At 38.1% G+C, this 23,007-nt stretch overlaps 1 protein-coding gene and 1 pseudogene across 6 annotated transcripts in view; one reads left to right on the top strand and one right to left on the bottom strand.

Annotated features, from left to right (window-relative positions):
- The window catches only part of CUL4B (cullin 4B), a 47,308-nt gene that overhangs the window by 855 nt on the left and 23,446 nt on the right, over positions 1-23,007 (top strand). For 3 of the 5 annotated variants that reach the window (XM_084870356.1, XM_084870357.1, XM_084870358.1), the window contains exons 2-4: positions 560-1,111; positions 3,218-3,333; positions 21,881-21,984. In XM_084870356.1, the coding sequence (XP_084726482.1) occupies positions 560-1,111; positions 3,218-3,333; positions 21,881-21,984 (772 nt within the window). The remainder of the gene's footprint in view (positions 1-559; positions 1,112-3,217; positions 3,334-21,880; positions 21,985-23,007) is intronic. The other 2 variants (XM_084870354.1, XM_084870355.1) reach the window with 1 other exon arrangement.
- Positions 6,544-6,988, bottom strand: LOC311614966 (large ribosomal subunit protein eL42-like; annotated as a pseudogene). Its single transcript has one exon. The product of its transcript is annotated as a large ribosomal subunit protein eL42-like (transcript).

Raw genomic sequence — 23,007 nt, forward strand, 5'->3', positions numbered from 1 at the left:
TCCTCCGCCCCCCTGGAGACCGCAGTGCTTCTCCCCACCCTCCTCCACTCTCCGGTTCAGACACCGCCCCGCTCCCGCGGCCGCGTGACCGGAAGTAGCGCCATCTTTAGCCGCTCGTGCTATTGACAATAACAAGCCTCAGCTCGCTCCCCCTCCCCCCAGCCAGGGCAGCTCCCCTCCCTCCTAGAGGGAGGGGGGGGGGCGGAGCTGCCGCCTCACCGACTCACTGAGTCGCTCCTGCAGCAAGGGGGGGAGAGAGAGACCGAAAAGCAGGAACGGCGGACGGTTTGGCCGTTTACCTGTCTGCCTTCTCATTCGCTCTCCCCCCCTTGTTCTGCTCGCTCCCGGAGTCAGCCTATCCGCCTTCCCAAACCCTCCCATTCCCCCGGTGCAGCCCCCCCTTCACTTTCCTTCTCGTCCTCTGTGTTTCTCCTCTCTTCTTTCTTCCCTTCCCCCTCCAGCATTGCCACCTTCTCTCTTACACGCACGCAAGGCACCTAAACGTAGGTTTTTGATGCTCCTCTGCCTCTTGACCCCGCTATTTTCATGTTTCCAACAGGTTTTTCTTCCCCCAATCCCTCAGCTGCTGCTGCTGCTCAGGAGGTCAGATCTGCCACTGATGGTAATACCAGCACCACTCCGCCCACCTCTGCCAAGAAGAGAAAGTTAAATAGCAGCAGCAGCAGCAGTAGCGGCAGTAACAGTAGTAACGAGAGAGACGACTTTGATTCTACCTCTCCCTCCTCTTCCACTCCTCCTTTACCACCTAGGGATTCAGCATCCCCTTCAACCTCGGCTTTCTGCGTGGGGGTTTCGTTGGCTGCTTCCAGCCACGTACCGATACAGAAGAAGCTGCGCTTTGAAGACACCCTGGAGTTTGTAGGGTTTGATGCGAAGATGGCTGAGGAATCATCCTCCTCCTCCTCCTCATCTTCACCAACTGCTGCAACATCTCAGCAGCAGCAGCAACTTAAAAATAAGAGTATATTAATCTCTTCTGTGGCTTCAGTGCATCACGCAAACGGCCTGGCTAAATCATCTACAACCGCCTCTAGCTTTGCTAACAGCAAGCCTGGCTCTGCTAAGAAGTTAGTGATCAAGAACTTTAAAGGTAACCAAGGCTAAAATCCATAATCACCTAAGATTTTGACACTTGAGAGCGGTCACGTGCCTATTTATATTAATATATTAAACAGAATAGAGGTGGCCTAATGTTTTATGCATAATCAATGAGGTGGAGGGAGGTCCTTTTTTGGGTGGAGGGTTCATTTTCCGGGGGTGCTTGGTATCCTTGTGCTGAAGCACACACGGGGGTGTTTCTGTGCAGGATTTTGAGATCTATCTCAGTTTGTTGTAGCTAATCTGTTATTCCTTATAATATTGACGTTCGGTATGAGTGATCCGGATTTTACAGGTGAGAGATTTATATTCTAAAGAGCTTCCTTTATTTCAGGTACACAGTCTTAGCACTGCTGGAATTTTTATTTTTGTGCTCCAGTAGGCCACATTCTCAAGTTTCTAGAAATGCAGGTAGCAATGATGATCATTTCATGCTCAAAGATTTATAGTTAGATTCATAATGTTGAGTACTATATTCTTGAAACTCATTGTGGAAACAATATTTGGAGAGAAATATTTATGATCTCTGCATTTCTTTCCAAAGGTAGGGTTTGGAAGTGAAAAATGCTGTATATACTCAGAAGTAGTAACTCTCTGTACCACTAATCAAAAGATAGGAAAAATTACTATGCCTATATTTTACCATTAAAATGGTTTTTAAAGTACTGACCTGCAGCTTTTCAGAACATTTGTTCATTTTTCTGCTTGAGATATGTGATTGAATACATTGATATTATGAATTACGAATACATTGATAAAAGTATAAAATTAGCAATTTAAAAAAATGTCAATTGAGCTGAATTAGTTTGCATCTGTTGGCTGTGTTTCTGTTTTTCTGACTTTTTCAACAATCTTAGCTGGCAGGTAATAGATGCTAAACTGTTAAATGGAGAAGTAAATGAATGAACTAAAGTAATTACCATATTAGTGCCTTGTGACTAAATATCAATATTGGGAAAATAGATTTTTTATGCTTGTGTTTTCAACATTAATTTAGAAATCTGGAATATGCTTTATTTTGTCTCAAGTAGAGGGTTATAGTGTTGTTTATTTTTAACCTTTTTTCCCCTATCACTCTTACATTCCCAGGCTCTCAAGAGTGTGTTGTAATCTTCCTGGTTTAATATTAGACTTTTCTGAAGTAGATATAAATTATAATTGACTAATGTGTTCACTGTTTCACTTAAAATACATCGATTTATAGCCACGCATTTTTAAATGGATGAGCTATGATCCTAATTATATTTGCATACTGGTTTTGGATTTTTTTTCTCTTCCTCTTAAACAGAAAACACATTAAGGCATTTAGATGTTTTAATTTGAAAAAAATACTCTTTGCTAATAAATTAAAGCCTGGATTAACATGTTCCTTTCCTTTCTGAAAATGCTACATAGGTTCTGAAGGCATTGGGGTGTTTTAATTTTTAAAAATCTCTCTGTGCTCAATGTAGTTTAAATTCAAACCTGAATTTAAAATGTTTGTCTCCATTTATGTAGACCCTGCATAAATGTGGGGGCCAAACCGATTTGGATTAGAATCCCAATTTTGCTACTGACTGACTATAGTGACCTTGGGCAAACCTTACTAAATAAATCTTCCAGCCTCAGTTTTCTCAGTTGCAAAATAGGGAAAAAGATAACTAGTTCAAGGCATTATTAGGAAAATTAAGATATTTATAAAGTACCTTGTATATAATAGGTTCTCAGTATTTTAAAACTCAGGTATAAAATTCATGTTGACTGACTGAAGTTTTACACATGATGGAATAAGATCAGGATTGCTTTTTTTATTTGTCATTCTTGAATTTTTATTTTTTGAAGCAATAGTCAAAAGTAGAAAAAAACTCACTTTCAGTTTTAATAGGTGACTCAAAATGACTTAAATAATATTCTGCCATTTCACATTTTATTCTTTATACTAAGCCTAAATACAGAGGTTACTTTAATATTCAGGTGTAATAATTACAAAGCTCACAATTTACCCTTAAAAAGTAGTAATATTATTGTATTTTATGGATCCTTCTGTTGCTCTGACAAGTTGTGTTGCTCTATCCTACATATTATTCTGATATCAACTTTATATATATATATTATCTAGATAAGCCTAAATTACCAGAAAACTACACAGATGAAACATGGCAGAAACTGAAAGAAGCAGTGGAAGCTATCCAGAATAGTACTTCGATTAAGTACAATTTAGAAGAACTCTATCAGGTATGTATTAATGTGGATAACCAGCTTTGGTCAGTGTAAACTGAGTTGGATGAATACGACTTTTACTTTGTTTTTACATTTAGAAATTTTTTCAATTTTAGTTTACACTTAATAATATTTTGTATTAGTTTCATGTGTACAGCATAGTGGTTAGACAATCATGTACTTTACAAAGTATTCTCCCTAATACGGTCCTTATGTAGCCTTTTGGTTCCCCTCAAAGTTCAATTTCTCATTAATATATATTTAAATTTATGCATACTTAAGCTATGGGTGCAATCATATTGGTATAAATTGGGCTTATCTTGGACCCTTCTGATTATGATTCACAATTAGGAGTACTTTTGTATAATAGAGGTTTTACCTATGCCTGAATCCCAAAGATGAATTCTGGTGACATGTCATTCTGTTGTACTTGCTAAATTGTATTATATAGGAAAGGCCTCAAGAAATGCAGATATTCTCCATATACTTTGGTCTACCTCCTTCCTGTTAGCCTTTTGCCATTTCTTTTTCTTTTTGTGTTCTTCTTACCTCCTGGGACACACCTTACACAAAAAATGAGCTGCAGGTTTTAGACCAGCAACTTGGCGTGAGGTCCAGGTTTGTTTTTCATGTTTAGCAAATGGGTCTGTACTTGAAGTGTTTAATTTAAATATACTCTTAAGGACAATTAATAATTTAGACTTTTTGCTACCAACTTATTTTGCCTTACTGAATTTTTAAAATTGATTTTATGGAAAAGAAGGGACAGAGAAACAAAAATCAGTTGCCTCCCGAACACGCCCTGACCAGGAATCAAACCTGCTACCTTTTTGGTGTATGAGATGATGCTCCAACCGAGACATGTTGGCCAGGGCTGCCCTACTGTATTTTTTTAAATACATTTTTATTGATTTCAGCCGAAGCCGGTTTGGCTCAGTGGTAGAGCGTCGGTCTGCAGACTGAAAGGTCCCAGGTTCGATTCCGGTCAAGGGCATGTACATTGGTTGCGGGCACATCCCTGGTAGGGGGTGTGCAAGAGGCAGCTGGTCGATGTTTCTCTCTCATCGACGTTTCTAGCTCTCTATCTCTCTCCCTTCCTCTCTGTAAAAAAATCAATAAAAATATATTGATTTCAGGGAGGAAGGGAGAGAGAGAAACATTAATGATAAGAATCATTGATCGGCTGCCTCCTACACACTCCTCACTGGGGAGCGAGCTCCCAACCCAGGCTAGTGCCCTGACTGGGAATCAAACCATGACCTCCTGATTCAATCACTCTCAACCACTGAGCTACGCCAGCCGGTCTGCCTTACTATATTTTTGACACAACCAATTTAAGAAGTTATTTTGCATTATAGCATCAGTTTTGTATTTTAAAAAATATATTTTAGAGTCCAGTAGTTTGAGTTTTTGCATTAATGAGTAGCTTGTGAGAAATTATGTTGTTGGGTTGATCAGAATTCATAGTTTTATATATGTTCATTTTTTCTATTTAAATATGTTTTTATTGATTTTAGAGAGAAAGGGAGGGGGAGAGAAAAACATGGATTGGCTGCCTCCTGCATGTCCAGATTCAAGTCTGCAACCCAGGCATGTGCCCTGACGGGATAGCAAACCCATTATCTCTTGGTGCATGAGAAGATGCTCAACCAACTGAGCCACACCATCCAGGGCTCATCTGTTCATTTTAGTTGCAGAGGTAGTATGGTGATTGACAAATCCTAGATTAGGATCTAGTTTTGATTGCAATTACCCTTTTGATCTTGGGCAAGGAATTCAGCTTTAGTTTCCTCCTCTGTAACACAGGGGTGGGGGAATGCCTGTCCTATTTACCTATGAGGTTGCTTATAAGAATCAAATGTGAAAAATACCTTGAAACACTATGATATAGAAATATAAGTCAAACTTAATTCATAAACCAGTGTGGCCTTCTCACTTGTGATTTGTCAATTGAGATCACCATTTCCTGTTGCTGTGAAAATTAAATGAGTCAATGCATGCAAAACACTAAGAACAATGACCAACACATGGTAATAATGCTATGTAATACCATATGCATTACAGTGCTGATATCTTATGGATTATAATGTTATGCATCAGATAGTAGTAGTAGTACCTCAGCTATTGCTTCAGGATAAACCCAATTCATTTGGCTATGTTGTTAGATTCCTTACATGGCTCCTGAGTTGTACAACAATAAAAGTAGCATTACAGAGTTAAGAGTTAGAAAGGCTATAAAATATAAAGGCTTATTTCTTATCTCATTTAAGCATTATAGAAACCATTTGTGAAGTAGATAGGGTAGTAATTATTATTTTATTTCTACTAACAGGGAAACTGAGTCTCAGGGAAGTTAAATAATGTACCCAGAGTCATATATTGGCACAGCAGGAGACTCAAACTAAGACTCAAACTAAGTTTCTATTTCTAGTTCAGTGCACTTTCCCTACCATGCTTCCTCACTAATACTCCAAAACCTCTGTAGTGCAGTGTTTAAAGCAAATAGATTTACTTTAGGAGAAAAAACTCATCATCAAAGGCGATTTTTTTCATTTGTGCATATATAGGGTGTTTTATTTGGATACACTGTACAGCACCTTTAATTTCTATGGTGTGGTATTTTCTTTAGTTCATTTTTATGACATTAATTTTGGTTGTTAATTTACCTTGTTACTTTACCTTGAATATTTTTTAGAGCTTTTGGGTTCAGAAATATTTTTCCTGATACATTGATTCTGTGATATCCATTTATGTTAAGAGTACATAGCTTATATTTTTATGTTTTTTGTTTCTTGTACTTCAGAATTATTACCTGTTATTGTTTAATTGCATTATTCTACCTAAAATCAGTGTTACAGTTTTTATTATTGATAGATATATTTTCATTGATTTCAGAGAGGAAGGGAGAAGGAGAGAGAGATAGAAACATCAATGAGGAGTGAGAATCATTGATCAGCTGCCTCATGCATGCCCTGGACTGGGTATCAAACCTGGGACCCTTCAGTCCGCAGGCCAACGCTCTATCTACTGGCTAGGGCAGAGTTGTAACTTTTCACTATTTGCTTTTTTCATAGTAATTTACTACAGCTGCTAAAGTAAATTCAAAAGCTAGCTCTTCTTTTAAAATATATATGTATTTTGATTTCACACACAGAGAGAAATATCAATGATGAGAATCATTGATCAGCTGCCTCCTGCACGCCCTATACTGGGGATCAAGTCTGCAAACCCAGGACTTTTCAGTCTGCAGGCCTACACTATCCACTGAGCCAAACCTGCTGGGGCTCTTTTGTTGTTGTTTTGAACATACCAAGACTTTACTGTAATATAATAAAACAAAATATGAAGCTTAGAGCTGGATCACTTGATCCTTTCTCTTCTTATCTCCTCCCAGTTCAAAATGCTTGCATCTCTTAATAGCTAGCATTCTCTTAGATCTGCAGTTAGGCTTAACGCATTCAAGCCTCAGCACAATCTTCTTTATAGTTTTAGCCTTTTTTCCAGAAAATCAGCTTAGTCTGCCCACCATAGCCACTCTGCTCCCTGTCATAAGGCACTTTTCCTGAGCATACAGATAATCCTTGCCCTTCTTGTACTATGTTACTCTGTGGGGTTGATGCTTGCCTTACTTCTTACACAAAGTTTGGCAGGTTTTAGGAACGTTCATCATGTTTGCGAGAGTACTATCATCAAGGAAAGGTCTTTTGTTGTTTTTTACCATAATTTTATAAATGCTTCTTTGGATTCTAAGAAAGATTATTTTGAGATGTTCAAGTTCAAAAAAGGATAAATGAAGTAAAATTATTTCATATTATCTGGATTTCAGGTGTTTGATTTTGACCGGTTGAAATGTAATTTAAAATTGAAACAATATAGAGGTATATAGTATACCAAACAAAAGTTCTCCAAACCTCTCATTATCCATCTGACCCTCTATCTCTTATGTCACCATTTATTTGACATATATATATGCAGAACTTTTTTCTGTTTATAAAATCGTTTTTGCTTTAAAGCTTAAGGATGAAAGTCCCTAGTGTGGATTGCATGTACTACTCCTAAGTTTTTTTGGTCTTTTTAAAATTTTTTATTATTTTACTTTTTTATTTTATTTATTATTATTTTTAAGGTATTATATGTGTACATATCTTACCAATCCTCCCCCACTTCCATACATGCCCTTCCTCCCCAGAGTTTTGCATTCATTGGTTATGCTTATATGCATGCATACTAGTCCTTCGATTGATCTCTTACCTCCCCCATATCTCCCTACCCTCCTCACTGTAATTTGACAGTCTGTTTGTTGCTTTACTGTCTCTGTATCTATCTTTTTGTTCATCAGTTTATAATGTTCCTTATTATCAATAAATGAGTGAGATCATGTGGTGTTTTTCTTTCATTGACTGGCTTATTTCACTCAGCATAATGTTCTCCAATTCCATCCAGGTTGCTGCAAATGGTAAGAATTCCTTCTTTTTATGGCAGTGTAGTATTCCATTGTGTTAGATGTACCATAATTTTTTGATCCAATCATATGCTGACACAGGCACTTAGGCTGTTTCCAAATCTTAGTATTGTAAATTGTGCTGCTATGAACATATGGGTGCATATATCCTTTTTGATTGGTGTTTCTAGTTTCTTAGGTTATATTCCTAGGAGTGGGATTACTGGGTCAAATGGGAGTTCCATTTTCAATTTTTTGAGGAAACTCCATACTGTTCTCTACAGTGGTTGCACCAGTCTGCATTCCCACCAGCAGTGCACAAGGGTTCCTATTTCTCCAAATCTTCGCCAGCACTTGTTGCTTGTTGATTTGTTGGTGATAGCCATTCTGACAGGCGTGAGATGGTACCGCATTGTCGTTTTGATTTGCATCTCTCGGATAATTAGTGACTTTGAGCATGTTTTCATGTGTCTCTTTGCTTTACTTCTGTCTTCTTTTAAAAAGATTCTATTTAGGTCTATTGCCCATTTTTTAATTGGATCAATAATCTTCCTTTTATTAAGTTGTATAAGCTGTCTGTAGATGTTGGAGATTAAGCCTTTATCAGTGATAACACTTGCAAATATGTTCTCCAATACAGTGGGCTTTCTTGTTGTTGTGTTGATGGTTTCTTTTGCTGTAAAAAAGCTTTTTATTTTGATGTAGTCACATTTGTTTATTTTCTCTTTAGCTTCCATTGCCTTAGAGGCAGTATCAGTGAAGAAGTTCTTTCAGCATATGTCTGAGATTTTGCTGCCTGTGGATGCCTCTAGTATTTTTATGGTTTCCCATCTTATGTTTAAGTCCTGTATCCATTTTGAGTTTATTTTTGAGTATGGTGTAAGTTGGTGATCTAATTTCATTCTTTTGCATGTATCTGTCCAATTTTCCCAAAACCATTTATTGAAGAGACTGTCTTGACTCCATTGTATGTTCGTGCCTCCTTTGTCAAATATTAATTGAACATAGTGATTTGGGTTGATATCTGGATTCTCTATTCTATTCCATTGATCTATATGTCTGTTCTTGTGCCACTACCAGGCTGTTTTGAGAACAGTAGCTTTGTAATGCAGCTTGAAATCTGGTATTGAGATCCCTCCTACTTTATTCTTCTTTCTTAGGATTGCTGTGGCTATTCGGGGCCTTTTTTTGTTGTTGTTCCAGATGAATTTTTGAAGAGTTCTTTCTAGGTCCGTGAAATATGCCATTGGTTGCTCCTAAGTTTTTAATTTCTGGAAAAGAACATGGTCTTCTGAGTGCATTAGCAGTACTCAGAGGTAGTCTTTTAGAAGTGATTTTAATTTTAATATATATATATATAAATAAAATTTAGGAGAGGGAGAGAGAAACATCAATGATGAGAGAGAATCATTGATCGGCTGCCTCCTGCAAATCCCACACCAGGAATAAGCCCAGGCATGTGTCCTGACCCTGAATCAAACCTCGACCTTCTGGTTCATAGGTCAGTGTTCAACCACTGAGCAATGCCGGCCTTGTCTAAAAGTAATGTTTATTTTATTTTTGTATTCCACACCCGAGGATATTTTTCCATTGATTTTCAGAGAGAGTAGAAGAGAGAGGGAAAGACAGAAATATTGATGTTTCTCTCACACCAATTGTTTGCCTCCCATACGCACACAGACGGGTCTGGGATCTAGCCTGAAACCCAGGTACATGCCCTTGACCGGAGTCCAACCCAGGACTCTTTGGTCCGCAGGGCAATGCTCTATCCACTGAGCAAAATGGACTAGGGATAAAAGTTATTTTTAAAAATTATTTATTTTTGTTATCTTTTATTTTTTTAAAATATATTTTTATTGATTTTTTACAGAGAGGAAAAGAGAGGGATAGAGAGTTAGAAACATCAATGAGAGAGAATCATCGATCAGCTGCCTCTTGCACGCCCCCTACTGGGAACGTGCCCGCAACCAAGGTACATGCCCTTGACTGGAATCGAACCTGGAACCTTTCAGTCCGCAGACCGATGCTCTACCACTGAGCCAAACTGGTTTCAGCTATTTTTGTTATCTTTTAAAAGTCAGTTTTAAATGAGATTATACCTGAGTATAATAATTATGTTTCCTTGACAACCTGGAACCCCATAAGAGTGAGGTAATGGTTAATGATGTTTTGGTTTGGATTTCTTTTTGGTTAGTTGGGTTTTAATTGACTACAGAAAGGAGTATAATTAAATGCACTACTTTTTAGTTGATCAACCTGCTTTAGATTAGAGATGAGCCATTCGCTGAAACCGGTTTGGCTCAATGGATAGAGCGTTGGCTTGGGGACTGAAGGGACCCAGGTTCGATTCCGGTCAAGGGCATGTACCTTGGTTGCGGGCATATCCCCAATAGGGGGTGTGCAAGAGGCAGCTGATCGATGACTCTCTCATCGATGTTTCTCTCTATCTCTCTCCCTTCCTCTCTGTACAAAATCAATAAAACATATTTTTTAAAAAAATAGAGATGAGCCATTCATGATAACTCTGGGCAAGTTACTTCTCTAAGCCTTGGTTTCCACATTTAAAAAATGGAGAAAACTAACACAACCTATATGGCAAAGTTGTTTAATTATAAATAAAATACTGGGAAAAATTACTTCAGTGCTTGCTATATATTCCGGTGTCATGGATGGTGGTGGTGATGATAATAACAAATATTTGAGTCTTTAAAAAAGATATCTCTGTCTTATATTACATTTTATTATGCAACTCTTAAGCCACATGTTTTCAAATTCTAAATCCACATTGAGCCGGAACAGCTGGCTGAATAAAAAGATTACATTCTAAATATGTATCAGTAGATACCATTAGCCAAATTGGAAGATAATAGAAAAAGAGAGGAGCTCTCTAGGAACAGTGTCCCTCTGCACTTTCTCAAGAATGTATCTTTTTTTTCCCCATGTGGTAGCCTAATAGAATTTTGCTATTGGCATGTGACTTTTTTTTACTAAATATTTTAAATAATGGGGTTATTTTCCTCATGTTCTCAGCCTTTGTATGAACAGCTGTGTAGTGTTTTTAAATCACCTACTATTCTCGGAGCTGGATACATCTGTATTTTTTCAGTTTTTTTATATATGAAAGTGTAATGCTTATTTATTTATTTATTTATTTATTTATTTATTTATTTTGGGTAATCATCACCCGAAGATATTTTTCCATTGATTTTTAGGGAGAGTGGAAGAGAGGGAAAGACAGAGAGAAACATTGATGTGAGAGGAACACATTGATTGGTTGCCTCCTGCAGGGGACCTGACCAGGGCCTGGGCCAGGGAGGGGCCTGCAATCCAGGTACATGCCCTTGGCCTGAATTGAACCCAGGAACCTTTGGTCCGCAGGCCAATCCTCTATCCAGTAAGCCAAACCAGCTAGGGCAACATTTATTCTTAATATAAATGCCTAGCTATTATCTTTAGAGGCAAGCCTAGTCCATTATGCAAATCTGGTGAAAAGAACTTTGTATTAATAACGGGAACTCTTGCTTGGTTAGCTTTTTTGTGAAATAACTCTTAAATAATGAACCTTTTTATTAATGATTAAATGACCACAAGACAAGAAGCAGATAGTTTTTCCATTTCAGTATATAGGTTATTATCCATTGTAAAATCTGGTTGTTTAATTAAGCAGCCATTGGTTATAGGAGAGCAGTTAGATTCTTAGCAGAGATGGATACGTTCTATATTGTATTTTATGTACGTTTAACTTGTCACTCTGTTGGTGTTTTTAAGCTTAGTCTATCATGTTATATAATGCTCCTTATTTATTAAAGTACAATTGACGTATTTTTAGGAGTACAACATAGAGATTTGACATTTGTATACCTTATAAAATAATCATAATAAGTCTAGTTACCATCTATCACCATACAGAGTTATTTCAATATTATTGCTATGTTCCCTATGCTGTACATTACATCCCCATGACTTATTTATTTTTTCACCCATCTTTTAAACCCCCTTCCCTCTGTCAACTATCAGTTCTCTGTAGGAGTCTGTTTCTGTTACTTTTTGTTTGTTTTTAGATTCTACAAACAAGTGAAATCATATGGTATTTGTCTTTCTCTGACTTATTTAACTTAGCATCATACCTTCTAGGTCCATTCATTTTGTCACAAATGGCAAGTTTTCATTCTTTTTTATGGCTGATTAATTTTCTTGTGTGTGTGTGTGTGCGTGCGCACACGCGCGCAACCACATCTTTATCCATTCATCTATTTTTAAAAATATATATATTTTATTGATTTTTTTACAGAGAGGAAGGGAGAGAGATAGAGAGCTAGAAACGTCGATGAGAGAGAATCATCGACCAGCTGCCCCTTGCACACCCCCTACCGGGGATGTGCCCGCAATCAATGTACATGCCCTTGACCGGAATTGAACCTGGGACCTTTCAGTCCGCAGATCGATGCTCTACTGCTGAGCCAAACCGGTTTCGGCTCCATTCATCTATTGATGAACACCTAGGCTGTTTCCAAAGGAGACATACAGATTGCCAACAGACACATGAAAAGGTGCTTAACATCTCTAATCATTAGGACAGCATTTTTCTTTTTTTCTTTCTTTTTTTTTTTTTAACAAGCTCCCATTTAAAAAAAAAAATATATATATATATATATATATATATATATATATATATATATATATATATCATTGATTTCAGAGAGGAAGGGAGGGAGAGAGAGAAATAGAAACATCAGTGATGAGAGAGAATCATTGATTGGCTGCCTCCTGCAAGCCCACAACTGGGGCATGTGCCATTGGCTGGAATCAAACCTGGGACCCTTTAGTCCTCAGGCCAACACTTTATCCACTGAGCCAAACTGGCTAGGGCAGGGCAGCAATTTTAAATATTTTATAATATACATATATATTTTGGTATGCTATAGAATTTTAGTAACTAGTTTATGTGTGCCATGAGATGAAAAAGGTTGAAAATTGCTGCATTAGGAAAATGCAAATAAAAACCACAATGAGATATCACCCCATACTTGTCAGATGGCTATTATCAAAAAGACAACAAATAAGTGTTAGTGATGATGTGGAGAAAAGGGTACTCCTGCACCAATGGGGATAATATAAATTGGTGTATCCACTATGGAAAAAAAGTATGAAGGTTCCTTAAAAATAGAACTGCCAGTCCTGGCTAGTGTGGCTCAGTGATTAGAGTGTCGGCCCTTGCACAGAAATATTGCAGGTTCAGTTCTGGTTAGGGCATGTACTTGAGTTGCAAGTTCATTTCTGGTCCTGGTTGGGGCACGTGTGGAAGGCAACCAATCTGTCCTGTCTGTCTCTCTCACATCTATGTTTCTCTCTGTCTCTCTCCCACTCTCTCTAAAAATCAGTTGGAAAAAATATCATCTGGTGAAGAAGATTAACAACAACAACAACAACAAAATAGAGCTGCCCTACGACTTTGTATTTTCACTTCTGGGTATTTAAAGAAAATAAAACACCAATTTGGAAAGATATATGTGCACCCCTATGTTCATTGCAGCAGCATTTATACTAGCCAAGATATGGAAACAGCCTATGTATCCACTAATAGATGAATGTATTACTCCTTCTTTTACTGAATTATTAATACTATCCCTGCTGCCCTAGCTGGTTTGGCTTAGTGGATAGATTGTCATCCTATGTACAGAAGGGTCCTGGGTTCGATTCTGGTAAAAGGCGCATGCCTGGGTTGTGGACTTGATCCCCAATAGTGGGCATGCAGGAGGCAGCCAGTCAATGATTCTCATCATCGATGTTTCTATCTCTCCATCTCCCTTCCTCTCTGAAATCAATAAAAAAAATATTTAAAAAAAAATACCATCTCTGCTACTTTTAAAAATGTGCAACTATAAATTCTTAAGCCTTGATAATCCTAGTCTTAATTCCTCCTTGCTATATGTAAAAAGAAAAATAATTTAGGTTTCATTGTCTGTCTTCCTTTCTGCGAATTCTTAGTTTTTGCTATGTTGTGAGTATCTTATTTTTATTCCTCACCCGAGGATATTTTCCCATTGATTTTTAGAGAGTAGAAGGGAGGGGGCGTGGAGAGAAACATCAGTGTGAGAGAGACACACAGATTGGTTACACGCATGCCCAACATGGGACTGGGGATTGAGCCTACAACTGAGGTAGGTGCCCTTGACCGGAATCAAACCTGGGACCCTTCAGTCCACAGGCTGATGCTCTATCCACTGAGCCAAACTGGCTAGGGTGATTGTTAGTCATTTTTATTAGATGTAAAAAGAGAGTTAATGTAGGTTTTATTTCTGTATTAGTTGAAAAGTTTTTTGATGTATTTTGTTTCTTTAAGACACAACCCATTAGGCCAATGATCAGAGTTCAGCACCGTGGTGGGAATTTAATACCTTACTTCTGGCCTTGTTAAATCAGAAAAATTTCTAGATTTCCTCCCTTACTATTTTTGTCTTTTTTATTTAATCCTCACCCAAGAATATGTTTATTGATTTTAGAGAGGGAAAGGGAGGGAAGGAGGGAGGGGAGAGATGGGAAGGAGATGAGGGAGAGAAAGAAAAAAAAACATCTATAGGGTTGCCTCCCATATGCCTCCTACCGGGGATCCAACCTGCAACCTAAGTATGTGTCCTGACTGGGAATTGGACCAACAACCTTTTGGTAAGGAGATGATGCTCCAATCAACTGAGTTACCCAGCCAGGGCACTATGTTTAATTCTTTATTTTTTGTATAGTTGTATTGTTTATCCTTATTTCAGTAATCTTTTTTATTCTAGTCTTCTCACCCTCATTTCTACTCCTTCCCTTGTTCCAAATGTAATCTTTGCTTTTTAAATTATATGTTCCTCAAAGCATCAAACTTCACCTTTTATAGTTTTGCATTTCACTTCCTATATTTTTATATTTTCTTTGGAGTGATTTTTTTCTTTTAGAAAAACACATTTTTGATATGACGTGTGGAGTTTTTGATGGGAGGGACTAGGATTTGGAGGTAGAATGTTTTTATTTTATACCAAATTACCTTCAAAAAAGATTTAAGGCAGCATTTTTACCAGTAATGATTATGAGCTTAAGTGAAAAGATAATTTTACTTGAGGGAATTGTGTAACTCAACTAGAATCTGTTTAATACAAATAGTTGCCCGTGAAATAAGGTTATTTTAGTAATAATTATACTAGATCAAACTTCAAGGGATTTCTAAAGTGTTCAGTAAAATGTAAAATAATTGTACATATCTAATAGTGCATTTCAAATATCTGATATAAAATAGAACTTATCTCAAACTCCTAAGTAGTGATTTAACTTCTTATGCATGTTTCTATCCCATCACCTAATAGGACACAGAGTACTTAGTAAAGACTCAATCCTTGTTGAGTCAGTGACTGCTTTCTGTGTGCAAATCTGGACAGAAGCCATGGGCATATAATGACCACTTAGTTCTTGCCCCTAAAGTGCTTATATGTTCATGACATTAGTAGTTTGTGACCAGTTTTTTTAAGAAATAAAATAGAAAATATCAGAGAATATAATGCATAGTAATGATTCATTGTAGTTTCATGAAGATTTTGTTTTAATTACACACATTGATTTACTTACTAGAGGCCAGATGCACGAAATTTGTTCAAGAGTAGGCCTGCCTTCCTTTGGCTGCTGGGTCTTGGGACCCCGGCTCCTCTCGCAGCCCCAGCTTTGTCTGGAAGGTCATCCGGAAGGACGTCTGGTCTAATTAGCATATTACACCTTTATTATTATAGACTTATTTTTTTTAATATATTTTTATTGATTTTACACAGAGAGGAATTGAGAGGGATAGAGAGTTAGAAACGTCGATGAGAGAGAGACATCGACCAGCTGCCTCTTGCACACCCCCCACTGGGGATGTGCCCACAACCAAGGTACATGCCCTTGACCGGAATCGAACCCGGGACCTTTCAGTCCACAGGCCGATGCTCTATCCACTGAGCCAAACCGGCTTCGGCTAGACTTATTTATTTAAAATAATTTTTATTAATTTTTTGAGAGAGAAACATTGATTGGCTGCCTCCTGCACACCCCCTAACTGGGAATTGAGCCTGCAACCCAGGCCTGTACCCTGACCACATAGGCCAAGGCACATTTATTTTAGGTACAGTGGATTATGACATAAAATGTATTTTTTATTGGGGCTTCTCAAAAAAATTTGGAAGCCCCTGTTCTAGCACACATAACTATCCATAATAAACCTTGCTTAAGAGTGAGGAAAGCAACCCTAGCTAGTTTGGCTCAGTGGATAGAGCATTGGCCTGTGAGCTGAAAGGTCCCAGGTTTGATTCTAGTTAAGGGCACATGCCCAGATTGTGGGCTCGATCCCCAGTGGGGGGCTTGCGGAGGCAACTGATCAATGATTCTTATCATTGATGTTTCAATCTCTCCCTCTTCCTTCCTCTCTGAAATCAATAAAAAAAATATATTTTTAAAAGTGAGGAAAGCAGAGTGTTTAGATTACAGGGTGTGTAGAAGATTATAAACAGACATGTGCTTATTTCTAGAAGGTAAGGTGAAGGAATTGAATGAATGGGGTAATGGCCATGGTTCAGTTTAGAGAGGGTAGAAAGAGAATGAGTTTCTAAGACGAAAAGGAAAAAACAAAATAATAAAAAAGTAGAAAATAATTGAAAAGAATAATTAAAAAATATATTAAAAACCTATAATAATAAAAACATAATATGCTACTTAGACTGGACAGCTGGAAGTCATTTTGGACATCCTTCTGGACGATGCCACAGTGGTGGGGGCCAAGGCAGAGGCCATTAGGGGTGAATAGGCAGGCATACGAGCAGTTAGGGACAACCAGGCAGAGTGGTTAGAGGCAATCAGGCAGGCAGGCAAGCATTTAGGGGTGATTAGGCAGGCAGGCGAGCAGTTAGGGGCTTCAGGAAGGCAGGCAGAGTGATTAGGGGCAATCAGGCAGGCAGGTGAGCAGTTAGGAGCCAGTGGTCCAGGATTGAGAGAGGGTGCAGGCTGGGCTTAGGCACCCCCCCCCCCACATGAATTTTGTGCACTGGGCCTCTAGTATGTATGTATATGAATGAAAATTTATATATATGTTTGCGTGTGGGTGTGTGTATAAAACCACATTTATATACATATAACCACATTTATATACATATTTATATACATATATATAACCACATTTGTGTGTGTGTGTGTGTGTGTGTATAAAACCAAATTTTCCCCTTTCCTTAATTTATCTATGTGTTCACATATTTTTGGAAAAGGAGAATAGAGAGCAGATAGGCTTGAGTTGATGATTGAAACTAAGCTATTTGTAGAAGAGAACATGCGAGGAGAGGAAAAAAAAAAGCATAAAATAAAATTAAAAAATACAAACCACAACAAGAAAGAAAAAAAATTGTCTAGTGAAGAAAGAGAAAAGAGGAGTGTACAAGGACTTGGAGCAGGGGAGAGGAAATTAGATGTATTAGTAGGCCAACAGACTACTTTAATAGTAATACATACATATAGTCAATAAAGTAGATCAATTTTTTAGCAGAATAAAAAGGAAGAATAGAGAAAAACTAAAGCAGGAGAAAAGAAACATGATGAAAATGGGAAAAGTGAGATAAAAATATAATAATAAAAAATAAAGTGAAAAAATTTGTTTAAGTAAAAGATAAATAAAGTGAAGTAGTGAAGTTCATTAGCTTCATTGGAGCCTCAGTGTCTCATGGGGGCTGATTTAACACCCCTCTATACTGTTCTGCCTGCCACATCTCCGTTTTCTGTCAGATAGTCACCACAGTGTTGGAAGTTCCCAGTGATCCACTGCTCCTCTGCTATGATCTGTTTCAAGCATACAGAATCATCTGCCTGCTTTGTTTTTCTGCCTGCTTTCAGTCGTATTTATACAAGCGTCTATTTCTGACATGACCCCTAGGTGGCCGTGTTTCTGTATTAGTTTTCTGGGATCAAATGGCCCCTTAACCCAGTATCCCAGGGCTCCCTGTGGGTATTTAGAATCTTCCTTTCCCTGTGGTGCTCAAGACTTGGTGTGGCTGCACTGCTAGAAGGTAAGGTCTTCAGGAGAAAATGCTCAGGATTGAGGGATGGACTGTCCCAGAGCTGGCTTCCTGCTCGTCTCTCCCTCTTTTGCTCCCCAGTTTCCTCAAAAACTACTTTCCCCTACAGTCTCGATGAGTGTTTTTTTTTTTTTTTTAATTATTATTTACTTTTTTTTAATTTACTTTTTTTTTTTCTTCCAGTGAGTGTTTTAATTGAAAGATCCTATGCCCTGGGTTTAGCAAGTAAAAGCAAGGAAGTTATAAAGACAGAGCAACCACACTGCCTTGCGTCTTTGTCCCCCCAGCACTGTGCAACTGGTATAGAATTTCAGGCTGCCTTTCTGGGTGCAGTTTCCCATGGCTGTGGTCTTAGATCTAGAGTCCCCCATTGCTAGCAACCCTGTGGACCCCCTTCTACATTTGAGGGCTACACTGATCCCAAGAGACAGATTTGTTGCAGCACAGTCTCCCTCTAAGACTCTAGTTCTGGCTGCACACATTTCTCCCTCCAGCCCAGATCCCTGATCTCACCTTTCTCCAGGCAGTCTCTGACCTTTCCTTCAGTGGATTGCCTCACTAGCTGTGTTTCATTCTCCAATTCTGGGTGGTGGTTATTCAATTCAGTTGTTTCTTCTATTTGCTCTGTGAGAAGGCGCAGGACCTGTCTGTCTATTCGGCTGCTACCTTGTCTCGACCTGGACAAACGTTTTAGGCTCCTGCAGCCAGGTAGGCTGGAGTCTCGGTGTTGGTAGGTTCACAGCTGAGGCAGGTGGTCCCTGGGCGTTGTGGCTGTAGGGTCCCAGGTGGTATCCGAGGTCTCCCTGAGTGAAGGTAAGGCTGGGCTTTCAATCACAGCCGGTCTCCCCTTCAAGATGGCAAGGTCTCTGTGGCAGGGCCAGCTGCTCTGGGAGAGATTGCAGCGGTAGTAGAGGCTGCCTGGCCAGGGGAGTCTGGTCCGCCAGTCCCCGACAAGCCTGTGGAATATAACTGTGCCTCACTCACAAATACACATAGTCCCCACACATCCACGCACTCTCCTTGTGATCTTTCACTCACTATCTTGCTCATGGCTGTCTGTTGGCTGCCATCTTCCCTGTTCCCAGTTGTAGGACTTTCATTCAACCAGCTTTCCAGCAGTTCTGGATGATGGTGGTTCTGCATTTTAGTTGTAATTTTGATGTGGTTGTGGGAGGTGGCAAATACAGGCATTTACCATCTTCCAAAAACTGTATCCATCCTGCTTTTCTTGCCTCTAACATCTTAAACCGTCTAAACACAGATGAGGCTATTTGCATTTAAAGCCCAGATTACTTCTCTATTTCTCACTTTTCCAACTAGCTCTCTATCCATTTCCCTCTGGGTCTTTTTGGACTCTACCTCTTTACCTCTGCTCAAGAAATCTCTCCTGACTTGTCTCTGCCCAAAGACTGGATTAGGGGTCGCACCTCTATGTTTATCCCTATCACAGCATCTATCATAGTGTATTATAATTAGTGTATTATAAATAGTGTATGTGTTTTTTTTGTTTTGTTTTTTTAATATATTTTATTGGTTTTTTTACAGAGAGGAAGGGAGAGAGATAGAGAGCTAGAAACATCGATGAGAGAAACATCGACCAGCTGCCTATTGCACACCCCCTACCTGGGATGTGCCTGCAACCAATGTACATGCCCTTGACCGGAATCGAACCTGGGACCTTTCAGTCCGCAGACCGACGCTCTACCACTGAGCCAAACCGGTTTCGGCTATAATTGTATGTTTTCTGGCCAGTTTTCTGCTTATACCATAAAAGCTTCTTCTATGTGCACACACATTGCTAGTTAGAGGTATGTTAGTGTTGTTTTTTGTTTTTGTGTGTGTGTGTGTGTGTGTGTGTGTGTGTGTGTGTGTGTGTTTTTGTGTTTTTTTGGTTTTTTTTTTGTATTTACTATGTTCACCTGGTTCAAAGCCCAAAAAGTATTAACAGACACATATCAGTAGAGACTTGAACACATGGTCTCTTTCTGTCATTAAGGAGAATATGGAGACATGATATACACATGAAGACATGTGGTATTGACTCAGTGACATCAGTGTGGTGTGCCAGGTGTGTCACTAGTTGCTGAGGCAATTAAGGAAAGCTTTATTGGAAGAAGGAGGACTAGTTGAGTAGTGAGAGAATATGGTATCTTGTGTGAGAAGATAAATAGATGTGTTGAGGACTACAATATGGGAGAAGGAGGAATACAGCAGAAGGGAATGGAGAAATAGGACTTGGAGAAGTACTGGAAGTGGGTGGGAAATGTGGATAAGATGAAGTAGAAAGACAGAATCTAAGCAGGAAAATGAGAAATGCTGAGAAAATGAATCCCTCAAAAGGATCACCTTAATACAATGAGAAGAATCCTAAAGGAGAAAGGGAGAGTCCATAGAGGACCAATATGAACAGAAAGGCACATGAATAAATATAAAGACACCTTTTAGACATTTGAGGCCTAACCCTAGGAAAGTGGCCTTCTTATTCCTCCTTAGCTGCTGGATCAAATTGGACTGCTGTTTTCTGGTGAGTTGTGACTCCTTTCCTCCAATGGTATAATGGTTTCCTTTAAGCTTTCTTTTCATTTGCTAATTCATTTATTGGACCTGCATACTGGCAATATGACTAACAACTACATATTTATAAATTCCTCTTCAACCAACAGAACTTGGATGCTTCTTTAGAGTCAGTTTTAATGAATTTTTGCCTTCTGTTATAGTAAGACAGGAATCCTGATATTATACTAAAGTCATAACTAGTTGGAATTATAGATTATATCGGAGCTCATCCAAAGAGTTTTACCCAGGCTGTTGTTTTAAATTTGAAAGTCTTTTGATATACATAACAAGAAACTCATTGAAATCTGAAGTTTGTCCTTTTTAGGGGCTGAGTATAAAAGAAGACCAATTCAACTATTAGAATGAAGTAAAAATACAGTCATTTCTTTTATAATTAATGTTTATTCAGTTCAAATTTTGAAACCTATATTTAAATATTTTAAAACTGAAACGTTGGAGAAAAATTCTTAGTGGCTAATTACATCATACTTAAAATACTGCTAGAAGTAATTTCTGCATTCTGTTCATGAGAACCAAATTATTATTATTTTTTAAAATATATTTTATTGATTTTGTACAGAGAGGAAGGGAGAGAGATAGAGAGTTAGAAACATCGATGAGAGAGTCATCAATCAGCTGCCTCTTGCACACCCCCTACTGGAAATATGCCCGCAACCAAGGTACATGCCCTTGACCAGAATCGAACCCTGGACCCGTCAGTCCCCAAGCCGACGCTCTATCCATTGAGCCAAACCGGTTTCGGCCAAATTATTATTTTTAAAAATATATATATTTTATTGAGTTTTTACAGAGAGGAGGGGAGAGGGATAGAGAGTTAGAAACATTGATGGAATAGAAACATCAATCAGCAGCCTCCTGCACACCTCCTACAGGGGATGTACCTGCAACCAAGGTACATGCCCTTGACAGGAATCGAACCTGGGACCTTTCAGTCTGCAGGCTGACGCTCTATCCAGTGAGCCAAACCGGTTAGGGCGAGAACCAAATTATTAAATAAAATTTTATTCAGTGGTGGTCAGAATGCCCAATCTTAACGATGAAAAATTGGTGAAATTATTTTTTAGGCTCAAAATGGACTTTTGTTTATGACAACAATGGGCATTTTATTTATTTATTTATTTATTTATTTATTTATTTATTTTTAAACTGGGCATTTTAAACAAGACAGCATTTATATGTAGCAGTTATTATAAATTGAATGTCTTCACCTTTACATGGGGGAGAGAGGCTTGGCTTGATTCCCCCCATCCTTAAGACCTTTACAGCCATAATCAATAAATTATAGTACATTGGTTATGAAAAAGTTTACCACCCACATTGTTAGTACATTGTTGTTTTACTTTGTGTTTTAAATGGATGTTCAACCCTTTTTAATAAGCTTACATGGTAGAAATACCAAAATAATAAAAATATATGTAAATAATTGAGAACACTCCCCACTCCGTTCTTCCCTTAAGCGTGTGTGTGTTTAATCTTACAGGCTGTAGAAAATCTCTGTTCTTACAAGATTTCTGCAAACTTGTACAAACAGCTGAGACAGATTTGTGAAGATCACATCAAAGCACAAATTCATCAGTTCAGAGAATATCCTTTTAAAAGCAAAACATCTTGTATTTTTTATCATTTACTCTCTTCCTATTCCTCGCTATTTAATCCAGCTTGAAATGGAATACAGTCAAACCTCATTTCTCCAATGTCTCCCACCTTGAATAATTCAGTTTTCAACCAAGTTGTTTACAAAAATAATATCTTCGTTGTTGATCCAACTTTTTTGGTTTTTGACCTGACAACCCTTTCATGCTTGTACAAAGGAGAGAATGGTTTTGTTGCTGGTGAAATCCCACAATTAGTACAAGTTTAAAACAAAGAGGCCATCGAGAATGCTAATGTTGCTAAGGGTGTGAAACAAAAAATGATCATGGGCAATTGGAGAGGTAGAAAAACTTGTTGATTTGGATAAGGGAAAAGCAGTTAGCCAGTGACAGCATTTCAGAGACAGTGATAATGTGAAAAAGCAAAGTTGCTGCATGTTGATCTTAAAGACACCTAAAGAACAAGAGCTGAAAGTGATTCCTTTAAGGATAGTAGGGTCTGGTTCGATAAATTTAAGGAAAGAATTGTTCATTTATAGATTAAACAGTATGAGACATGTACTTTATATAAGAAAGGTTAAAACAGAATCATTTGGGGGGTCTGGAATGGATTAATTCAATTTACATGATTTCTAATGGGAAAAAAAGAACGTATTTACGAACAAATTGCTTCTTGAACAGCCTTCTGGAACAAAGTTAGTTTGAGAACTGAGGTTTCACTGTAGCTGTGTTTTATAGATTTAATTTTGTGTATTTTGCTTCTAGAGAAAGAAGAATTTTTTTTAGCTTTAATTAGGATGTAAGTCTACTATGTGGTATTAATGTAAATAAGATGTTCTTGCATCTTTACCCTTTCTTTGCCCTAACAAATTTCCGTTTGAAGAAAGATAATTTAAGGAAATCATAAACTGGAAACACAATGCTCAATTATGTGTTGTTTTTTTTTAATATATTTTTGTTGATTTCAGAGAAGAAGGGAGAGAGATAAACATCAATGATAGAATCATTGATCGGC

Source organism: Pipistrellus hanaki, assembly GCF_964339955.1.
Source record: "Pipistrellus hanaki genome assembly, chromosome: X".
Taxonomy (NCBI): Eukaryota; Metazoa; Chordata; class Mammalia; order Chiroptera; family Vespertilionidae; genus Pipistrellus; species Pipistrellus hanaki.